Below are 22,428 nucleotides of genomic sequence, written 5' to 3'. Positions count from 1 at the left end.
CTCTTTAGAAATGGTGTCTCATCTCTCATTAGGGCTGTGGGCTTATTCACAGACACGTCTGAGAGTAACTTTCTACCCAGGCCAGGATTAGCTGGCTCAGAATCACACATACGAATGACAGTGTCCTATTGGGAGAAGAGACACTACACAGAGGGACGCACAGAGCAGAGGGCCTGGTTACACATACAGTATAAATATCAGATCCCATCATCACACAATATTGGGCCAAAAGGCACACCACCGGTCTGCACCACCACAAGGCTGGCACTGAGGCTGCAAAAGGGAAGCAGCAGACATGCCGGGGACTCCATTTCACAGCCCTCTCTGGAGCGACATAACAAGGTGTTGATTGGCACAGTATTGATCAGTGAGTAATTATCATGATAGACTAGTTGTAATGTATTGATTAGAGGTAATGATCGTCCTGATGTAAAGGACAGGGAAGCCTGTGACTCTGATGGATGTGTTGGGGTGGTGTTGGGTGTGATGTGTGTGTGTGTGTGTGTGTGTGTGTGTGTGTGTGTGTGTGTGTGTGTGTGTGTGTGTGTGTGTGTGTGTGTGTGTGTGTGTGTGTGTGTGTGTGTGTGTGTGTGTGTGTGTGTGTGTGTGTGTGCCTTACCGTCACAGGTGTGTGTGTTGCACAGCGCTTCCTCAGTGTGTAGGCCAATACAGATATCTCCTCCGTTGCCAGGGCTGGGGTTGTTACAGGAGCGGGTACGCTGGTAGTGCCCTCCACCACAGGGCACTGAACACTGAGACCAGGACGACCAACACGACCAGGCTCCACTCACTGGACAGGAATAAACACACACGCAAAGATATAAACATATAAGCAAGGTCAGATATCTATCTCTCTCATCACTAACTAGGCAAAAATAAACATATCAAATGTTATCCTCTTGTAGCTGCAATAAACACAACCAAAGTCTACCCAGGGGACCAGATAGATTATCTACTTAAAAGACTACACTGCTGTCCATTGTCCCTACACAGCACTTTTCATGCCTAGGAATAACTCTGCTATGCTTAACCCCTCTATAAAGACTTGCTATATTAAGTGTGTTGTCATTCCACTCACATGTGTTTTATTTAACTAGGCAAGTCAGTTAAGAACAAATTCTTATTTACAATGACAGCCTACCGGGGAACAGTGGGTTAACTGCCTTGTTCAGGGGCAGAACGACAGATTTTTACCTTGTCAGCTCGGGGATTCAATCCAGCAACCTTTTGGTTACTGACCCAACGCTCTAACCGCTAGGCTACCTGCCGCCCCATTGAACAGGTACTTTCAGCATGTCCATCTGAATGAGAGTGTTTGAGTTGAGGGGACGAGACAGTAAAGAATGCGTTTGACAGAGAGAGATGGAGGTGAGTGGTGAGAGGAGCCGGGGCTGTAATGCCGTCCTCGCCCCTATCGCCCGTGCTCTAGAAAACTCCATTTACTTCAGTTGATTAGACAGTAGGGAGAGTGAACTGGGATGTGACTGCTTTGGTTGCCTCACACTCCTCTGGCTGTCTGTCTGGCCCCTCTGAGTGCTGCATGGTGATGGGACTGGGAAAGACATTTTGGGGAAAAGAGGAATATAAAGAGAGCATCTCAAGAAAACCAGCAAACAGAAGGCTTGTAAAATAAAGATAGCCACATCAGGACCAGAGACTTCTCCTTATAGCCCGTTCTCTGAAACACTCTTTACCATCTCTCAATCTTGTGAAAATCTATTTTCTTCTCCCTTGCCACTCCATCTGTCAATTTCACGGTCTCACGGTCTCACGGTCTCTCTGTCTCACGGTCTCTCGGTCTCTCGGTCTCACTGTCTCACTGTCTCACTGCCTCACTGTCTCACTGTCTCACGGTCTCACGGTCTCACGGTCTCTCGGTCTCACGGTCTCTCGGTCTCTTTCTGTCAGTCTTGCTCTGCCTCTGTAAATCAGGTACCTCTCCCTCCCTCTCTGTCTTCCTCTGTCTATCAGTCAAGGACCTCTCTCTCTCCCTCCCTCACTCTCTCTCTCTGTCTTTCTCTGTCTCTCAATCAAGGACTTCTGTCCCTCTCTCCCTCCCTCGCACGCGCCCTCCCTCCCTCAGTCACATAATATCCAACTGTCAGACAGACAGACAGACAGACAGAGAGAGAGAGAAATTACAGACTGGGTCATTTAGGTCAGGTTAATTAAGAGTTGAGTATATAGACATAAGAGAATAGGCTGGCACACACAGCCAATGACCATTACTAAACGATACACTCAAGGGATGATCATCAGTGATGCACCAACCATACAACATCAATATAGCCAGTCCACATTCCATTTACATGAGTGTTAAGAGCAGAGCTTAGTGGAGGTACTACTGGTTATAGCAGGCCAACTGCATGATTAGGGGATGATGAGAAGCTTTAGTTTAAACGCTACAAAGACTCAGCTACTGTAACCAAGGACTCCTTGGTTCTGTTTCATTAGCTAATGGAAGTAATGGTCCCCTCAGCATAACTTTACAGGACGAGCATCAGCATACAGCTCTCTCCCTAGTGGTGTGTTTTAATGTGTGTATTATGCTAACCACAACTGGAGGTCGTTGATGTATAGTTATGGAAGTAGTGTGTGTGTGTATGTGTGTGCAAGTGCATGTGTGCACGTGTGTTTGTGTGTGTGTGCATGTTCTCTTCCCCTTTACCGTGACAGGCCTGAGAGTTGCAGTCCTGGTACTCCACGGGTGAGCCCCTGCAGGCTGGCGGGGCAGCCTTGCCCTCTGGGGTGGTACAGGTGCGCTTGCGGGTGCGGTACCCTTTGGCACAGTCCTGGGAGCAGGCGGACCACGTCTCCCATGATGACCAGTCGGAGCCTGCCACTCGTACCACAGGGGTCCTCAGGAGGTCCTCCACTAGAGCTAGCAGTAGAGGAAAGGGTTAATACACAGGGCACTGGTCTGCTCAATACACTGAATCATTTCTACATTACACAGGTCATAGAGATAGAGTAGTATGATACCGTTGTATATCATATAGGTGTATGGAATAGCTCACACATACAAGCGAAAGATCACTGATACCAGGGGATCAATAGGACCAGGCTTTCTTTATACTGAAACACTCTCCATTCCAAAACTGTTCAGATTATTCAATCCTGCCTCCATGGAGAGTCATACAACTGAAAAATCATCTACTCTCTGTTCTGAGGAAGGAGTCTTACTTTATTCATATCTTACTCAAGTCAGCACTGGTCTTATTCTGGGTAAGTCTGGCTAGACTGTGACACGTTGGGAAGTGTTTAAGTGTTTTGCAGTGACCTCACTAACTGAATATACTGTACATATAACAGACAGAGCCACCTGGCCATACATAGAGAGAGAGACAGAGAGATAGAGACCATACTTCCCTTTAGTCCTGTCCAGTCTGGACTGTATTTCCTGTTCAGAAGCTGTTCATCAGCTCCTCTCTGAGCCTGTCCTCCTGTCCTCCTATCTGCCCACCCTGCCTACACAGCCCACCCTGCCTACACAGCCCACCCTGGCCAGCCCACCACTGTCAGCCAGCTACAGTTAATCGATACAGTGGGCGGAGAGCGTAAAGCTGTCACCAGGAGAGGAGAGTCGGACTGTGACCAGCAGCATTGTGTGCCTGCTGGGAGACCCACACACTAACAGACACCAACAGACATCAACAGCCACTAACATACCAACAGACACTAACACACCAACAGCCACTAACACACTAAAAGACACTAACACACTAACAGACACAAACACACTAGCATACACTAACATACCAACAGACAATAAAACACGAACAGACACGAACACACCAACAGACACGAATACACTAACGAACACTAACACACCAACTGACACTAACAGACAGCTAACACAGACACCTAACACACGAATAGACACTAACACACGAATAGACACTAACATACTAATAGACACTAACACACTAACAAACACTAACACACTAATAGACACTAACATACTAATAGACACCAACATACTAACAGACACCAACATACTAATAGACACTAACATACTAATAGACACTAACATACTAACAAACACTAACACACTAATAGACACTAACATACTAATAGACACCAGCATACTAATAGACACCAACATACTAATAGACGTCAACATACTAATAGACACTAACATACTAACAGACACTAACATACTAATAGACACTAACATACTAATAGACACTAACATACTAACAGACACTAACATACTAATAGACACTAACATACTAATAGACACTAACATAATAATAGACACTAACATACTAATAGACACTAACACACTAACATACTAATAGACACTACCACACCAACATACTAATAGACACCAACACACTAACAAACACTAACATACTAACAGACACTAACACACTAACAGCCACTAACAGACACTAACAGGAGGATTCCTTCAATATGCTCTACATCACTGTACTACCCAGCGGGAGGATACCACAGGAGGCTGCTGATGGGAGGACAGCTTATAATAATGGAACGGAGCAAATGTAATGGTATCAAACAGCTGGAAACCATGTATTTGATGTATCTGATACCCCTCCACCCATCCTGTTCCAGTCATTACCACGAGCCCAGAGCCGTCTATAATATAGATTGAGAGTGGGTGGGTTTGACAAAATTAAAACGATATTTAAACCTGGGCGTTAACTCCCAACCCTCTGCACACCAACACAATACATGTCACTTGCTCAATGGTAGCTACTAGCACATCACAACTAACTAGCGATTCCACATCGGATACTCACTGTCGGTCTCGCAGGCAACCGTGCCGTCATTGGGGCAGAAGCGGGTCTCTACCTTGCGTCGTCCGATCTGCAGCTCGTGGGGGTCTGCCAGCTGGGCGCGGCACATGTAGCGCATCCTCTGCTCCTGGCGTGCCCCGCCCTGGGTCACGTTGATGGGCATCCACGGGGTCCAGGGGGTGTTCCTCTTTACCTCTGGACACGCCTCCAGGTTACACGCCTTGTACTCCTGTAGGGGGAGGGTTGAGGGGGAGGGAGAAGAAAGAGCGAGAGAAAGAGAGGCCATTATTATAAAAGCATAGCTATATTGGTGCTGAGGTTGCTGCAGCACCCCCTGATGAATCTGAATAACAAAATGTATATTAATAAAAAATATTAATATTTCTTCTCACGAAAGTAGTACACTGGGCCTTTACTAGTATTAGCGGAGATATAGACATCTGTAGCGCAGGGGGGGGGGGACAAAATTCTGCATCTCATCTTTGGCAAAAAAGGTAATTGTTTAATTAAGAACAGTATTTTGCAGGATTCAATAGTTGGAATTGTAAGAGTTGTTGCCCTGTCCCTTTCTCTACAATTGTCATTGTAATGGAATCCAGAAAGAACAAAACCCTGTCCTCAAACATTTACATCAAAAGGTGCAAAGTTATGGGAAAACACACAAAACATCCACATCCAATTAAATATTTTCCTTTATCAAATAACATTAAAAAAACGTTTTGTGCAGTATTAATCTACCATCCTTACAAACCACTTAATGTGGTCATCTAGGTTTGTACCTGTAGATTGTCCATCACCATGAAGAAAAACAATGCATAATACAGTAATTGAGTACATTGAGGATATAATGTGATGAGGCTCAGTTAGTGCTTGCAATGCTAGGGTTATGGGTTCAATTCCCATGGGGAACCAGCATGAAAAAGTCTGAAAATGTATGCACTCACTACTGTAAATTCCTCTGGATAAGAGTGTCTATGGAAAAGGAATGAATAGACCATTTCAGTTTTCACATAGAAATAAGCTGCGGGCCTCCTGAGTGGCGCAGCAGTCTAAGGCACTGTGTTGCGGTGTCACTACAGCCTGGAGTTCGATCCCATAGGATGGTGTACAATTGGCCCAGTGTTGTCTGTGTTAGGGGAGGGTTTGGCTGGGCGGGTTTTACTTGGCTCATTGCGCTCTAGTAACTCCTTGTGGTGGGCCAGGAACCTGCAGGCTGACTCTGGTCCTCAGTTGAACTGTGTTTCCTCTGACACATTGGTGTGGCTGGCTTCTGGGTTAAGCGCGCGGGTGTTAAGAAGCGTGTCATGTTTTGGAGGACGCATGACACGACCTTTGCTTTTCCCGAGCCCGTTGTGGAGTTGCAGTGATGAGACAAGATCGCAATTGGATATCATGAAATTGGGGAGAAAAAGGGGGTAAAAATTACACAAAAAAAAGAAATAAGTTGCATTTGCAAAGTATTTAAAGAAACTGAAAACCTATTTCAAGCAAGTATTTTTATATTCCACAAGTATCAAATGAACTGTTTTGTACATATAATTATCAGACTCAGGTTACAAATTCTGGTAAACACTCAAATACATTTAGTTTACATTTCTTCACAAAAGTAGTGCACTGGGCCTTTACTAGTCTGATATATTCAGCACAGGCAAAACATTCTTTGGGGGGAATAAATGCTGCATTTATTAACAATGACCAACACAATTCCAGCCAAAATAGAAGATTGTAAGAAATACTGTAACCTACTATTACTATATCCAACCCAACTAGATCTGTTGCCAGTAACATGTATCCCAGTGTTTTTATTTGAATTTTTGACCTGCGACTCCCAAAAAAGAGTGGTACAAAACTTGCGACCCTCGCTCATGCAAGTGTGCACACAATCGTTTGCGCAAATGTAGCCAGCCATAAACTGTGATTTATTTTCAAAACGCAAGATAGGCTACAGAAATAAACTGCCTTTTACACCTGCATTTGGTGCTGAAAGTCATTCATGTTAGCAGCCAATATCAACTAGCGATATATTATCTCACTTCTCCGGAGTCCAGAGTAGAGCCATAGTTTCCAATAAATGTAAAGAAAGTTTTGACTATTTTCTACATTGTAAATTAATAGTGAAGACATCAAAACTATAAAATAACACATATGGAATCATGTAGTAACCAAAAAAGTGTTAAACAAATCAAAATATATTTATATTTGAGATTCTTCAAAGTAGCCACCCTTTGCCTTGATGACAGCTTTGCACACTCTTGGCATTCTCTCAATCAGCTTCACCTGGATTGCTTTTCCAACAGTCTTGAAGGAGTTTCCCACATATGCTGAGCGCTTGTTGGCTGCTTTTCCTTTTTTCTGCGGTTCAACTCATCCTAAACCATCTCAATTGGGTTGAGGTCGGTGTGATTGTGGAGGCCAGATCAACCAGAGCAAAATCCTACGCGTACTTGTAGCGAATGTTGCAGGATCTGATGGAAAGCATGTTGTGTTCGGACCGCTCCATCACTTTGGAGGACAGCCTGCCTGCAGAGTGCTTGTTGGCTGCCGAGTAGACCTGTGCTTCCTCACAAATATCTTCATAAATTTGCCAGAATATGTTACATCGTAATTCCATAATATTGAAGTCAGTGCGATGTTACAGCTGCTTATCTTTAGACACATCGCCAGTACCACCCAAATTAGGCCTATCTGAATTATGAAAAGTATCAATAAAATTGCCAGGTAGCCTATTATAGTTCTGGTAAAGATGAGTCAGTAGTAGATAAACTGTATTTTATATGGATGATAAATGTGACCTATCTGTTTATTCCAGGAAAAACTGGAGGAAATTCTTTCTGGTCACTAATCTGGATATGCACACAGTCCTTTGTGCTGATGAATGGTCCTTGGTCAACAATCAAGACACACAACTTTTTGGTTCTGAAACATAGATGAGAATTTAACAACGACATGCGGGCAGTAGGTTCAGAAAAAAAACAAAAAAAACTTTTTGGTTAAATTCTACCATCAACAAAAAGCACACTTTGGGGACTGGAAGGGCTAAGGGGCGCCTCTCAGGCTCACATACAGGTCCAGAGCAGCTCTGTGAGCCAAGAGGTGTGTGTATGTGTGTGTGTGCGTGCGTGCGTGTGTGTGCATCCGTCTGTCCGTCCATCCATATCGTACCAGTGCGCAGCCTGGGCAGCTGTTCCCATTCTCACAGCTCCTGACCCTGGAGTGGACCCCACCTCCACACCCAGCACTGCACTTAGTCCAGGAACCCCACGGGGACCAGAAGATAGGCTGGGGACATGACACACCCTCGTTACAGAACCTAGAGAGGGGAGGAGAGGAGACGGGACGGGAGGTTAGAAACTGATATCTATTTTGGAAGAAATGTCAATTTGTCTTCTGCCTTACAGAGCTGAGCTGATATTTACCTAAGACCATCATGCCCAAAAAGATACTGAGGGTCAATACTGTTACTGAAAAGTGCAAAACATGTCTCATAAATTAATCATAAATGTCCTTTCTTAGTAAATCACCTATACATGTTTGAGAGTTTTGCTCTTTTGAGTCAAGCGAACATGTTCATTATTCAGCAAAAAAATGACATATGATAAATGTATTACTTAACCAACATTTGTTCACATAGCTCTCTCACAAATAGACCTGCCATCTCCCTCTCTCCTCTCACCTTTCGTCCCTGACGGGGCCCACACACACCCGACCACCGTGACGGGGCGACGGGTTGTTGCAGGTGCGCTGGCGCATCTCAAACCCCGTTCCACAGGTGGTGCTGCACTGTCCCCATGACGACCAGGGGGTCCAGCCTCCGTTTCTACGGCAACAGAAATGTGATGTTATAGGAGGTTCAAAGAATCCTGTAGCACCGTGTGGAAACCAGTTTCAAGATTGAGATGTACATCCAATAAGTCCAATGAGTCCAAACGGAAACGATGGCTTGATGAATACAGAGTAAAACGTTTATTTGTAGAATCTAAAATGAAAAGTTTCAGGTAAAAAAACGGTTCCAATTTTCCAGGTAAACGAAAAAGATTACAGAATTTTTTGCACCAAAACATTAAAGATATTTTCCCTAAAATATGCATTATAGTAGTACAAATTTGTAAGTGCTTAAGATTCCGTTCAAGCTCTTTAAGCACTCAACACACTTATGAATATGGCCCTAATTTGTGATTCTGAGAGGGAAGCAAAACCACTTGCTCAGGAGCTAAATGTGACACCAGAAACACATTCTTTAATCTGCTTAAGTGCTCTGTTCCTCTGAAAGCATTTCTCTATATTCAGTAGCCACTTCCAGACAGACAGACAGACATATCTGAGGCTGCATCTAAAATGGCACCCTATCCCCTTATGTACTGCACTACTTTTGACCAGAATTCATGAGTAGTACACTATATAGGGAATGGGTTGTTATTTCACACCCTAAATGAGATGGTGGTTGGTGGTTCGGGTGGAAACATTCCTGTAACTTTCTCCAAATTACCAGGTTTTCCAGAAATCCTGCTTGGAAGGAGGGAAGAAGCAGGAAATCCGCAATCCTCCAATCAGGATCTATATAAATCCCTATTTGTTTTACATACCTGGAACAGTTGGAGACTTCGATGGTGGGCCCCTCACAGTTCCTCCCGCCACAGCGAGCTGGAGGGTTGTCACACTCCCTGGAGCGACACAGACAGGTGCTGGTGCCTTCGCCGTCGTCGTTGCTGCATTGTTGCCACGCTGCCCAGGGTCCAAAGCCACCGATGGTGATCTGGTTCCTCAGCTGAAAATCCACACAGGGCAGAGAGAGAGAGATAAGAGTGTCAGGAAATGTACTGGATATCATTAATCATGTGACAATAACCTTGACACAGGAAAACTGTTATTTTAACTTTATTTAATCAGGAAAGACACCTGAGGCTAAAAACATTTTCCAAGGGCGACCTGGACAAACTGAGTCCCCAAGGCAAAACAAACTGTTACAATGTTAAACTGTCAGACTACTACTGTACATGGCCAGAGTCCCCAGGAGAGACCAGGCAGAGTGGAGGTATGCTAGGTTATCAGACAGCCAGCGGTGATGCAGGTAGCCCCAGGGGCTTACCAGTGACAATATTGACACCTAGGGAAATAACAAAACGAGCGGGGTAGGGGAAATTGGGGGTCCCTGTTGGCACTTACCGGACACACAGTGATGTTCTGACTCCACTGGCTCATGTTAGAGCTATCCTCCAGGGTGGTGCATCGCTTCTGTTTCCTGTCCCAGCCACAGTATGGGTCCCTGGCCTCCAGGCATAGCCTACAGGGGGCAAGAGAGATGGAGGAGAGGGGGAGGGATAGGGAGAGGGAGATGGTAAAGGATAGAGAGAGAGCAGTCAGTCAACGCAGTAAACACAAGCAAAGAACACTCACCAGCCCTGTGAGGCCGGCCCACTAAACCATGTACAAATAAACTCACTCTCCCTCCAGGCACACAGCCCGCACCCCTGTGATTCCTAAACTAAGGAGCGTCTGACTAGAGGTAAACAAATCAGTGCCCCCCCCCCCACACACACACACACATACACACACACACACACACACACACATACAGCCGTGCAGCAACCAAACAGCGATGAAATATGCAAGTTTCCAGTCAAACAGGAGCTTAATGAGGGGTAATTAAATCTAAACCTGTTAATGATGAAGTTAGGCCGTGGGAGACAGGGAGTGAGAGGGAGCGAGAGAAAGATGGGGAGGGAAAGAGAGAGCTGGAGAGAGAGGGAGAGAGAGATACTGAGAGTGCAGAGAGAGCAAAAGAAAGAGAGCGAAAGAGAGAAAAGAGAGATAAATAGAGAGAAAGAGAGAACTTATTGTAATAAACACATCAGTCCTTACTGCCCTGTACCAACTCCTGACTGCCTCCGTAGCAGACCTGGGTTCAATAGTATTTGATATCATTTCAAACACTTGATTGAGCTTGTCTGTTGCTGTAGAACCAATAGAAAAGTGAAAAGTCCCAACAAGTTCCAGGCAGGCTAAAGCAAATGCTTGAAGTATTTGAAAAATCTCAGATACTATTTGAACCCATGTCTGCTCCCTATTTCCTGCCTGTACTACCTCTTTACAGCCCCCTTAGCTAGCAGAGAGAAAGAAAGATAATTATATTCTTGGCACCAGCCCCCTTTGTTTATTTGAGTGGGGCCTCTGGTGTTTCAGCTACGAGGTTGAAGCATCACTTTGTGTTGTTACAGAACACACAGCCAAGCCCGAGCCAAGTCCTGCAGTGGGGAAGGTGTTTTAGGAGTTAGTGCTGAGCTGACAAATTGTATCAACCTGCATCAGAGATGGCCTGACACAGAGCTAGAGGGAGAGAGAGGCTATGGGAAGGGATCCATGTTGTTGTGGTGACATCAGAGAGACGGGAACGCTTCTGCTGCACCATAGCTTTAAATGAGTGGTAAATGAGAGGGTGAAGACCTGGCAAGCATAACATGTTGATAATGTTTAGCTGCCTCACCAAGCACTGCTAGTGTGCATTCTGTTTACTCAGACACATAATGCTGCTTACAGACAGACAGACTAAACACTGACACTTAAGAAGAGCATGGTGCAGATCTGAGGTCCAATTACCCTCCGTTACAGTAAGCCAGAAGTCAGGCCCGAGGACACACACACATACCCACCCTCAGGGCACACACCTCAAATCTAAAATGCCTTCAGCTGAAAGAGTTTACCCTGGACCTGGTCTCATGAATTACAGTGGTGAAATCACACACACACACACACACACACACACACACACACACACACACACACACACACACACACACACACACACACACACACACACACACACACACACACACACACACACACACACACACACACACACACACACACACACACACACACACACACACACACCGATGAAAGCCAGCCATCCATGTAAGCTCTTAAGACTATGAAAATTCGTCAGCTTGAAAAGAATGCTGAGTTGACGTTTTTGACGAGCGCAGTGAGCGAGAGGGGCAGTGGAGGACGGGTTTACCAGAGAGAAAAGGAGAGCCACCCTGCAGTACAAACATCACCGCAGGGCAGGGCATGCCAACCGTCCCGTCTGCTCACCTTACTGTAACAATGGGCCTCATAGGAATACTTTCGATAAAGAGATTGGGGGTAATCCTGCTCTCTCTCTTTCACATGGACGCACATACAAGCATACACACACACACACACACACACACACACACACACACACACACACACACACACACACACACACACACACACACACACACACACACACACACACACACACACACACACACACACACACACACACACACACACACACACACACACACACAGTAAGCTAAACCCACTAGTCTGCACTGTAAATCGTACAAAAAAGGTGCTGTCCAGAATGTAAAATGGATATTTGGCTGTCCCCATAGGAGAACCCTTTTTCCACCCCTCAGTGGAAAAGGCCCTTCATGGAACCCAAAAGGGTTCTCCCTGGAACCAAAAAGGTTCTACCTGGAACCAAAAAGAGTTCTTCGAAGGGTTCTCCTATGGGAATATCCAAACATCCATTTTAGGTTCTAGATAGCACCTTTTTTTGTAAGATTTACAGTGCTGACTAGTGGGTTTGGCTCCGATCCCATCTGACCTTTCTCCAGCTGCATCAACTGTTGGCCAGTCAAAGCTCTCAACATTTATATAACAAAACAGGTCATTGTAAAAGTAAAGGAGATCAGCCAGCCAGCTACAGACAAGGCTCTGATGTAGGCTCTGTAAGGGATGAAGTGGGAGCAGGTACACTCAGAAAAGTAGAACCATGTACGGTTCTTCAGTTTGTCCCCATAAGGGAACCCTTTTTGGTGCTAGGTAGATCCCTTTACAGAGTCACATTATGCTGGCTTGAAAAGTAGTTTTACTCCTGCTTTTCAGGCCACATCAGGCCTGCAAGTCACATTATGCTGGTTTGCAAAGTGATGTTTAATTCCTATTGGAATCCAGCCAGAGTTAGTATAGCCAACAAGTGAAATGTTTAATCACCCGCAACCTGTATTCAGAATGACTGCCAGCGTAGGGCAGATTAAATACTGAGTACCTCAATCATCTAAACTGGAATAACCATCTCAGTCACATGTGCAACAAGTCAAATTACTAACAGATTGGATCAACCAAATAAAATAAAAAACTTTATTTAACTAGACAAGTCAGTTAAGAACAAATTCTTATTTTCAATGATGGCCTACGAGCAGTGGGTTACCTGCCTTATTCAGGGGCAGAACGACAGCATTTTACATTGTCAGCTCAGGGATTCGATCTTGCAACCTTTCGGTTATTAGTCTAACACTCTAACCACTAGGCTACCTGCCGCCCAATGACTGTACATGCAAAAACACATATTAAAACAAACAATTCTGAAAATCACCATACAATAGAGCATGCTGGGAAATATGATATATGGCTTGATGTAGAACCCTTCTTGCTTTCCAAAGAATAATGTTTGTCTTCCAAAGAATCATCAAATAACCCTTTCTTCCAAAAACTGTTCTTAGGATGTTAAAGGTTCTAGGTAGAACCATTTGCCTTACAAAGAACCCTTGTCTTCCAAAAAGGGTTCTTCAGATCAAAACGGTTCTTGGTAAAACACTATCCCTCCGCAAAGAACCCATTTGGAACCCTTTTTTCTAAGAGTCTACATGTGATGGAGTCTGCTGATAGAGAGGAATGTGGGATTTGCACGGTGTTGGGGAGTAGCGCACTACATGTTGTCAAATCAAATTGAATCAAATTGTATTTGTCACATGCTCCAAATACAACAAATACAACCTTAAAGTGAAATGCTTACTAATGGGCTCTTAAGTAAAGTATAATTTTCTCAAGGGAAGCTGTAGTGTAAATGAACTTAAGTAATTGGTAGCTTGGTAAACTATATTTTCAGAGTAACTTCCCCAACAATGGTTTTGTAGTGTGTGTGTGTGTGTGTGTGTGTGTGTGTGTGTGTGTGTGTGTGTGTGTGTGTGTGTGTGTGTGTGTGTGTGTGTGTGTGTGTGTGTGTGTGTGTGTGTGTGTGTGTGTGTGTGTGTGTGTGTGTGTGTGTGTGTGTGTGTTTGAATGACTGTGAGAGAGAAGACTAAGGGAGATATAAAGATTAAAGGAAAGAGAGAAGGAGAGAAGGCTTCTGTATGGTTCTGACACCAACCCAAGACACCATACTGATATTTAATTCACCAGCCTCTTTTAGCGGTGACATAGCACACTATATCAAAACAGCGAAGCCACAAAACAAAACATGGGCTGTTAAATTTTAAACAGAGCGACCGGCAACAATAAACCAAACGATAAAACAATGTGGCTTGGCTGTCGACAGACAGCTTGTGATAAATCTCCAGAGTTCGCCATGGGGCTTAATGGACATTTTAAAAGGGATTGTGAGAGCTGTAAACCTGTGGTCCTTTACTAGGCCTTTTAATAGAAAGTCATAAAACAGCAGTTATCACTTTCCGTTTAACTGCAAATCATGACCTCATAATTGTAAACAAGACAGCGACAGACAGACAGGTTGTGTAAATATTCTGATTAGAAATGTAAGCTGTGATAGCCAATAGGCATATTGGGGACATCTGAAATGCGAATGGAGGGCAGCTTCCTGAATGGCTGTACAGTACAGTATAGCAACGTGTATTACCTAATTAATCATCATAAAACATTTCTTAAAAATACACAGCGTACAGCAATTGAAATACACAGATCTTGTGAATCCAGACAATATTTCAGATTTTCTAAGTGTTTTACAGCGAAAACACAATATATCGTTATATTAGCATACCACATGAGCTAACATCACCCCAGCATTGATTCAAGGCAAAAAGCGCGATAACGTTATCACCACCAAAATATATAAATTTTTTCACTAACCTTCTCAGAATTCTTCAGATGACAGTCCTGTAACATCATATTACACAATGCATATAGAGTTTGTTCGAAAATGTGCATATTTAGCATCACAAATCGTGGTTATGCTATGTAATCAGTCAAAACATGGCATGCATTCTGGCCGGCGCCATCTTGGAAGGGCACCTAAGTTTACGATTATTTATCGATTAGATTGACAAAAAAAATACAGGTTGGACAGCTAATGAAAGATGCATTGGTTATTAATGCAACCGCTGATTTAGATTTTTAAAATTAACGTTACTAGACATACAGTGTGCGTTACAGCCAGACTAGTGCCGCAATAATGGCCGAAAAATGCGTTTACATTTTTCCACATAAATACGGAATAAAATCATAAATAGCTCTTACTTTTGGACGAGCTTCCATCAGAATCTTGGGCAAGGTGTCCTTTTGTCCAAAAGAATCATTGCTTTGTTGTAAAACGTCCACTTCAACTTCGGAACTAGCAGCTAACATTAGCTACGTGGCACACACATGTCCAAATCCTCAAACGCAATACTACGAAAATTCCGAAAATAGCAATATACTCACATAAACTGATATAAATCGGTTTCAAATAACTTCGTTATGATGTTTCTAACACCTATATCGAATTAAATCACAGACGGATATATCTTAGCCCGATAACAAGAGCTATTCAACATGCCATTCTGATGTCCTCTCTTGCGCCTTGGCGAGCGTCCAAAAGAACGTACATGTCACTCCATTGCCTTTTATAAACTCTGAGAAATACGTAGAGACTCCATTCCACTTCTCATTGGTTACTGACATCCAGGGGAAGGCGGGTGCAGTTCATTTCGATCCATAGGGCACACACAGAGCTTTAAACTGATCTGAGAACAGAGACTATTTTTCTGACCTTCGCATGTCCTGTCATGATTTTCGCTGTAGAAAGAGTTCTGGTTCACCCACAGACATAATTCAAACGGTTTTAGAAACTAGAGATTGTTTTCTATCCAATAGTAATAATAATATGCATATTGTACGAGCAAGAATTGAGTATGAGGCAGTTTAATTTGGAGATGATATTTTCCAAAGTGGAAACAGCACCCCCTGTATTGAGAAAAGGTTAACAGCACTGTGTTTTAGAACCCTGTTGACAGGCTGGCGGCAGCATCAACAGACCATAAATTGGCTCTGCTGAGGACTGAAGAGGACCGGTGGGTGGAATTAAAGTTCTTCTCACACAGACAATAAAACACTGGATTTATTCAGGGCTCCTGGGACGCTCTGGAGATGTTAAGGCCAGAATACTGTATATAAAGAGGTTATTATTATCCCCAGGGCCCAACCTCAGGACTCAATGCTGATGACAAGGGTTTATAAGATTAAAAAATGCTCAGGGGCATTACAATAAACTTGAGAATTGAATAGTTCCCACCTGTAAAAGCAAATAACTATTATTTTGCATGAGGGTCCGTGGAATACAGCTGTAGACATGGTTGCTATCCACAAATGGTCTGATTGTGAAAATAATTTAATAAACAATGAAAACACATGAAGTTCCCTGAGCTAGAGAGCATCAGGAAATCATTGAACTTCTACACTGGAAAAATGAGCTGGTCATGTTCATGGTGAACACACCGAGACAGCCACTTTGTGGTTTCATGATGTTGATATAAACTCCTGCAGCACAGACCCACTAGTCTGCTACCTCCCCTGACTGGCTGGTTGCAGCTACAGTAGTACTGTAAATCACAAAGCAAGCAAAACTCCCACTCCTACTCTGTCTTCACCTTCACCACCTAAACATCAAGGGTACTACACTTAAGAGGTTGGCAGGGAAGTAGGGGTAAGTGGTTAGCATCTCAGGGCTTCTATCCTGATTTAACACATTCACAACATTATTACACCACTCCCAATCCTGCCATTGAGCTGTATGTATGGACCTGGAACACCTTGCCTCAGTGAAAGTGTTGACAGAGCTACTTTGCTGGCGCAGCTTGGCTACAACGTATCACTACCATGCAAACAACACTGCAGCCGCTGCAGAATAAATAAGGCTACTTACAGAAAGTGGAGGTGAGAGAGGGCGAGTTCGAGAGGGAAAACACAGAGAGAAGGAGAGAGAGAGATTGAGAGTGGAGGTGGAGGCTGTACTTAGCAGTAGGTAGTGGCCATTTGGGAGGTCAGATGTAATTTTCACTAAGAGAGGGCAGACTATACCACCTCTGTAGGCGGTGCAGCACATAGCAGTAAGTCACCACTAAACAGACAACACTGTGCAAAGCAATATGGCTGATTTGATCCCTAAACAGACACCAGGCACTCTGTACCGTACAAAGCTGTACACATTAGCTAAACATACACTGAGCGTACAAAACATTAGGAACACCTTCCTAATATTGAGTTGCACCCCTTTTTACCCTCAGAACAGCCTCAATTCATCAGGACATGGACTCTGCAAGGTGTCCAAAGCATTCCACAGGGATGCTGACCCATGTTGACTCCAATGCTTCCCACAGTGTGTCAAGTTGGCTGGATGTCCTTTGGGTGGTGGACCATTCTTGATACACATGGGAAACTGTTGCGTGTGAAAAACCCAGCAGCATTGCAGTTCTTGACACTCAAACTGGTGCGCCTGGCACCTACTATCATACCCTGTTCAAAGGCACTTACAATCTTTGTCTTGCCCATTCACCCTCTGAAAGGCAACAAATATTTTAAAAAAGGATAATAATAACTGCACTTAAACATTATGAGTTTTCCCAGTGCTGTATTTCCATTAACAACCTATCCATTCATGCTAATACAGGGGACAAACACAGAACCAATAATTTCCTTCTCTGGTTGAACACTAGTATAGTACTGCCATTCATGTGGTAACAGAGGATCCTTTTCCAGAGCGAGTGGTTATCTCTGTAAAAAAACGGATAACTTTAAAGTTAAAAATAACCCATGCCATGGCCTCTGTAGCTTTTCTATACAAGACTGCTCCATAGAAACCTCCATTGTGTCACACAGAGGGGGCTGAAGAAGCCAATATGAATTGATGTATTGCTGTAGTTCCACTAGTTATTATGAGGTTTCATTATGAAAGGCTGTATGTGTGAATGGGACTGGGAGGGCCACCCACAGATCAGGCTAGGCCACTGACCGACTGGAGAATAGCCTGGCCGGGTCAGCCAGACAGACAGTCAGCAGGACAATGGGACTAGTGTTTTGTCACCCCACCTGGTGGGTGTCCTTCATAAGACCCACTGACATCCGCCACGCCTACGGAGAAAGAGTGGGACAGAGAAAGGGAGAGGTCCTCTTTGGATAATCCAAGTCAGAAAGACATAACCTCTTTATAGGCTTCTGGCAGAGTGTTGTTGTCCTGGGACTGTCTCCTGCAGACTGATGTAATAACACAGAGGCAGAGTGTTGTTGTCCTGGGACTGTCTCTTGCAGACTGATGTACTAACACAGAGGCAGAGTGTTGTTGTACTGGGACTGTCTCCTGCAGACTGATTTAATAACACAGAGGCAGAGTGTTGTTGTCCTGGGACTGTCTCCTGCAGACTGATTTAATAACACAGAGGCAGAGTGTTGTTGTCCTGGGGCTGTCTCCTGCAGACTGATTTAATAACACAGAGGCAGAGTGTTGTTGTACTGGGGCTGTCTCCTGCAGACAGATTTAATAACACAGAGGCAGAGTGTTGTTGTCCTGGGGCTGTCTCCTGCAGACTGATTTAATAACACAGAGGCAGAGTGTTGTTGTACTGGGGCTGTCTCCTGCAGACTGATTTAATAACACAGAGGCAGAGTGTTGTTGTCCTGGGGCTGTCTCCTGCAGACTGATGTAATAACACAGAGGCAGAGTGTTGTTGTCCTGGGGCTGTCTCCTGCAGACTGATTTAATAACACAGAGGCAGAGTGTTGTTGTCCTGGGACTGTCTCCTGCAGACTGATATAATAACACAGAGGCAGAGTGTTGTTGTCCTGGGGCTGTCTCCTGCAGACTGATTTAATAACACAGGGGCAGAGTGTTGTTGTCCTGGGACTGTCTCCTGCAGACTGATATAATAACACAGAGGCAGAGTGTTGTTGTCCTGGGGCTGTCTCCTGCAGACTGATGTAATAACACAGAGGCAGAGTGTTGTTGTCCTGGGGCTGTCTCCTGCAGACTGATGTAATAACACAGAGGCAGAGTGTTGTTGTCCTGGGGCTGTCTCCTGCAGACTGATGTAATAACACAGAGGCGGAGTGTTGTTGTCCTGGGGCTGTCTCCTGCAGACTGATGTAATAACACAGAGGCAGAGTGTTGTTGTCCTGGGGCTGTCTCCTGCAGACTGATGTAATAACACAGAGGCAGAGTGTTGTTGTCCTGGGGCTGTCTCCTGCAGACTGATTTAATAACACAGAGGCAGAGTGTTGTTGTCCTGGGGCTGTCTCCTGCAGACTGATGTAATAACACAGAGGCAGAGTGTTGTTGTCCTGGGGCTGTCTCCTGCAGACTGATTTAATAACACAGAGGCAGAGTGTTGTTGTACTGGGGCTGTCTCCTGCAGACTGATTTAATAACACAGAGGCAGAGTGTTGTTGTCCTGGGACTGTCTCCTGCAGACTGATATAATAACACAGAGGCAGAGTGTTGTTGTCCTGGGGCTGTCTCCTGCAGACTGATGTAATAACACAGAGGCAGAGTGTTGTTGTCCTGGGGCTGTCTCCTGCAGACTGATGTAATAACACAGAGGCAGAGTGTTGTTGTCCTGGGGCTGTCTCCTGCAGACTGATTTAATAACACAGAGGCAGAGTGTTGTTGTCCTGGGGCTGTCTCCTGCAGACTGATGTAATAACACAGAGGCAGAGTGTTGTTGTCCTGGGGCTGTCTCCTGCAGACTGATGTAATAACACAGAGGCAGAGTGTTGTTGTCCTGGGGCTGTCTCCTGCAGACTGATGTAATAACACAGAGGCAGAGTGTTGTTGTACTGGGGCTGTCTCCTGCAGACTGATATAATAACACAGAGGCAGAGTGTTGTTGTCCTGGGGCTGTCTCCTGCAGACTGATGTAATAACACAGAGGCAGAGTGTTGTTGTACTGGGGCTGTCTCCTGCAGACTGATATAATAACACAGAGGCAGAGTGTTGTTGTCCTGGGGCTGTCTCCTGCAGACTGATGTAATAACACAGAGGCGGAGGGCTGAGACACAGAATAGCCTGGGAGTGCAATGACAAACAATATGCAAAGACAGAAAATAGAACCATGTCAATTTCTGTGTAAATCCTGTTTGTGTCTGTATCTATGGCTGTGAAATGTATGCATTCTGCATGAACTTTTCTTTGAATAAGATTTCCTAAAAGCATAAACTAAAGACTAATAAGCCCTTCACACTTTCCTGCCGACCTTAGATATCACAATAAATCACAGTGATTGACAGCCCGTCACCTGTCATGTATATTTGCAGTTCTGCGTGGTTTTCTCTCTCTGTGTCCCCTGACAACTGACTGTGTCTGCTACTGAGGCTGGCAGATATAAGGCAGCACGCAGGATTAAGGACATGTTCCCCTGGTGTGCCCTTGAAGCCCAGTGTGATTATTCCACCCCACTGTGTTTTAAATAGGCCTGGCTACCGAGGCTTCCGCTCTGCTCTGCTCTCACATCTCCTCACTCACACCTTGTTTAGTATTCACCACTGTACCTGATGGAGAGGAGTGAGTGTGTGTGCGCATCTGTGTGTGTGTTACCGCTGGTGACATGTGATGGAGAAAGGAGCGAGCTGATTCATCATATGCATGAGCCCCCCCACCCACACACGCGCGCACGCGCACGCACACACCTCCACATACAACAATCTCCTATACAGTCGGTTGCCCTTCATGCACACCCGCACGCGTATATTGCACAGCGAGCTGACAAAGCATGGATGCAGCTCTAGAGAGTTGATTGAAAGCATTGATGAAATGCATAAGGCCTGACAAACAGAGAGCAGAGAGAGAGAGGGAGAGAGGGAGAGGGGAGGGCTTTTCTCCTCCTCACTCAGCTGTGTGAGAGAGAGAGGGGAGGTTTAGATGAACGACAGAGGCAGCCATCAGGCAGCTTATTCTGGAGATGACAGCCAGAGCATTGAGCAGAGCTCACACTCAGAGACTCATATTGAACTGGCAGAAGTCAGGCAGGGCAGAGTCTGAGCCACACGTCTCCCACTAAATGAGCCTGAATCAGAGAGACAGTAAAAGATAAAGGCTTCCTTCCTTTCTCTGTTCTCACTCTTTTTAGAAACACTGCTTCGTTAATTAAAAGCAACACCGCAACAAATTAAATGTGTTATTGTTTTGGTAGTGTATCATCAAATAATGAATATATTAGTACAGAGTCCCAAGGGATAAGACTACACAGTCAGTTACTCAGGCTGGTATAATTCTAGCACTTTATACTCAAGGCAAGTGACTATAAGTAAGCAATAAACAACACGCTGTACATTTCTATGGTAATATACCACAACCAGTGATGTAGTGGTAAAAAAATAAGTGTGCAATCTCTGATTGCCGGTAGTGGTGAAAAAAGTAACGCCTCCTATACTTTCATTGTTTTTTTCCGCGAAAGGTTGGTAAGATGTGTCTACTTGCGTTAACCATCCACTATACCACTGACCACAACCCTGAGAAGACATGCAGAATGTGGAATCATTCTCAGTCTGAGACACTCATGTCTCAGTCTTGTAGTTGCAGCTTTTGCTCACCTGTACTCTTCCATAAGGTTGGGTTTGTTGGCCAGGTTGGCTTTTATTGCACTTGTACAAAACAGAAAAACGTAAGAAACTCACATCTCAGTCTTGTAGTTGGAGCATCTCTCCAGAGGGATCTTCAGAACTCTGTTGTTGAGTCCTACGAACAGTGACCTATCACTTTGAAGGATCTGCAGGCTCAAGATTGGCTCCTGCACCCCAGCGGGGAAGAGCTGGATTTCCTCCAGGTAACACCCTTGAAGGCTCTTATTGGTGGTCGCAAGAGCCTTCAGGATGGTGCCGTACTCTGATTGGAGGAGAGAGGAGGAAGAAGATGATGAGAAATCATTGATTGTACTGTATACAGCCTAGAGTCAAGAGGTTTTCCCATTCAGGTCATGTGGCTAGGAAAAACTCAGAGCTCTATAATATATCATTTGGCTGGACAGCTAGTGAAGTGTTAAAAAAATATATATATATATATACACTGCTCAAAAAAATAAAGGGAACACTTAAACAACACAATGTAACTTCAAGTCAATCACACTTCTGTGAAATCAAACTGTCCACTTAGGAAGCAACACTGATTGACAATAAATTTCACATGCTGTTGTGCAAATGGAATAGACAAAAGGTGGAAATTATAGGCAATTAGCAAGACACCCCCAATAAAGGAGTGGTTCTGCAGGTGGTGACCACAGACCACTTCTTAGTTCCTCTGCTTCCTGGCTGATGTTTTGGTCACTTTTGAATGCTGGCGGTGCTTTCACTCTAGTGGTAGCATGAGACGGAGTCTACAACCCACACAAGTGGCTCAGGTAGTGCAGCTCATCCAGGATGGCACATCAATGCGAGCTGTGGCAAGAAGGTTTGCTGTGTCTGTCAGCGTAGTGTCCAGAGCATGGAGGCGCTACCAGGAGACAGGCCAGTACATCAGGAGACGTGGAGGAGGCCGTAGGAGGGCAACAACCCAGCAGCAGGACCGCTACCTCCGCCTTTGTGCAAGGAGGAGCAGGTGGAGCACTGCCAGAGCCCTGCAAAATGACCTCCAGCAGGCCACAAATGTGCATGTGTCTGCTCAAAC

The 22,428-nt window shown here is 44.7% G+C and overlaps 1 protein-coding gene across 1 annotated transcript in view; it reads right to left on the bottom strand.

The window, feature by feature from the left end:
* Nucleotides 1-22,428, bottom strand: part of LOC139547105 (semaphorin-5B-like) — a 45,442-nt gene that overhangs the window by 19,947 nt on the left and 3,067 nt on the right. The window contains exons 4-11 of the mRNA XM_071356149.1: nucleotides 21,444-21,651; nucleotides 9,924-10,041; nucleotides 9,344-9,525; nucleotides 8,434-8,577; nucleotides 7,923-8,070; nucleotides 4,764-4,989; nucleotides 2,669-2,881; nucleotides 620-790 (exon numbers count right to left, since the gene is read on the bottom strand). Of these exons, the coding sequence (XP_071212250.1) occupies nucleotides 620-790; nucleotides 2,669-2,881; nucleotides 4,764-4,989; nucleotides 7,923-8,070; nucleotides 8,434-8,577; nucleotides 9,344-9,525; nucleotides 9,924-10,041; nucleotides 21,444-21,651 (1,410 nt within the window). The remainder of the gene's footprint in view (nucleotides 1-619; nucleotides 791-2,668; nucleotides 2,882-4,763; nucleotides 4,990-7,922; nucleotides 8,071-8,433; nucleotides 8,578-9,343; nucleotides 9,526-9,923; nucleotides 10,042-21,443; nucleotides 21,652-22,428) is intronic.

The sequence above is a fragment of the Salvelinus alpinus genome, chromosome 20 (genome assembly GCF_045679555.1).
Source record: "Salvelinus alpinus chromosome 20, SLU_Salpinus.1, whole genome shotgun sequence".
Lineage (NCBI taxonomy): Eukaryota > Metazoa > Chordata > Actinopteri > Salmoniformes > Salmonidae > Salvelinus > Salvelinus alpinus.
This window is presented reverse-complemented; position numbering and strand designations above follow the sequence as displayed.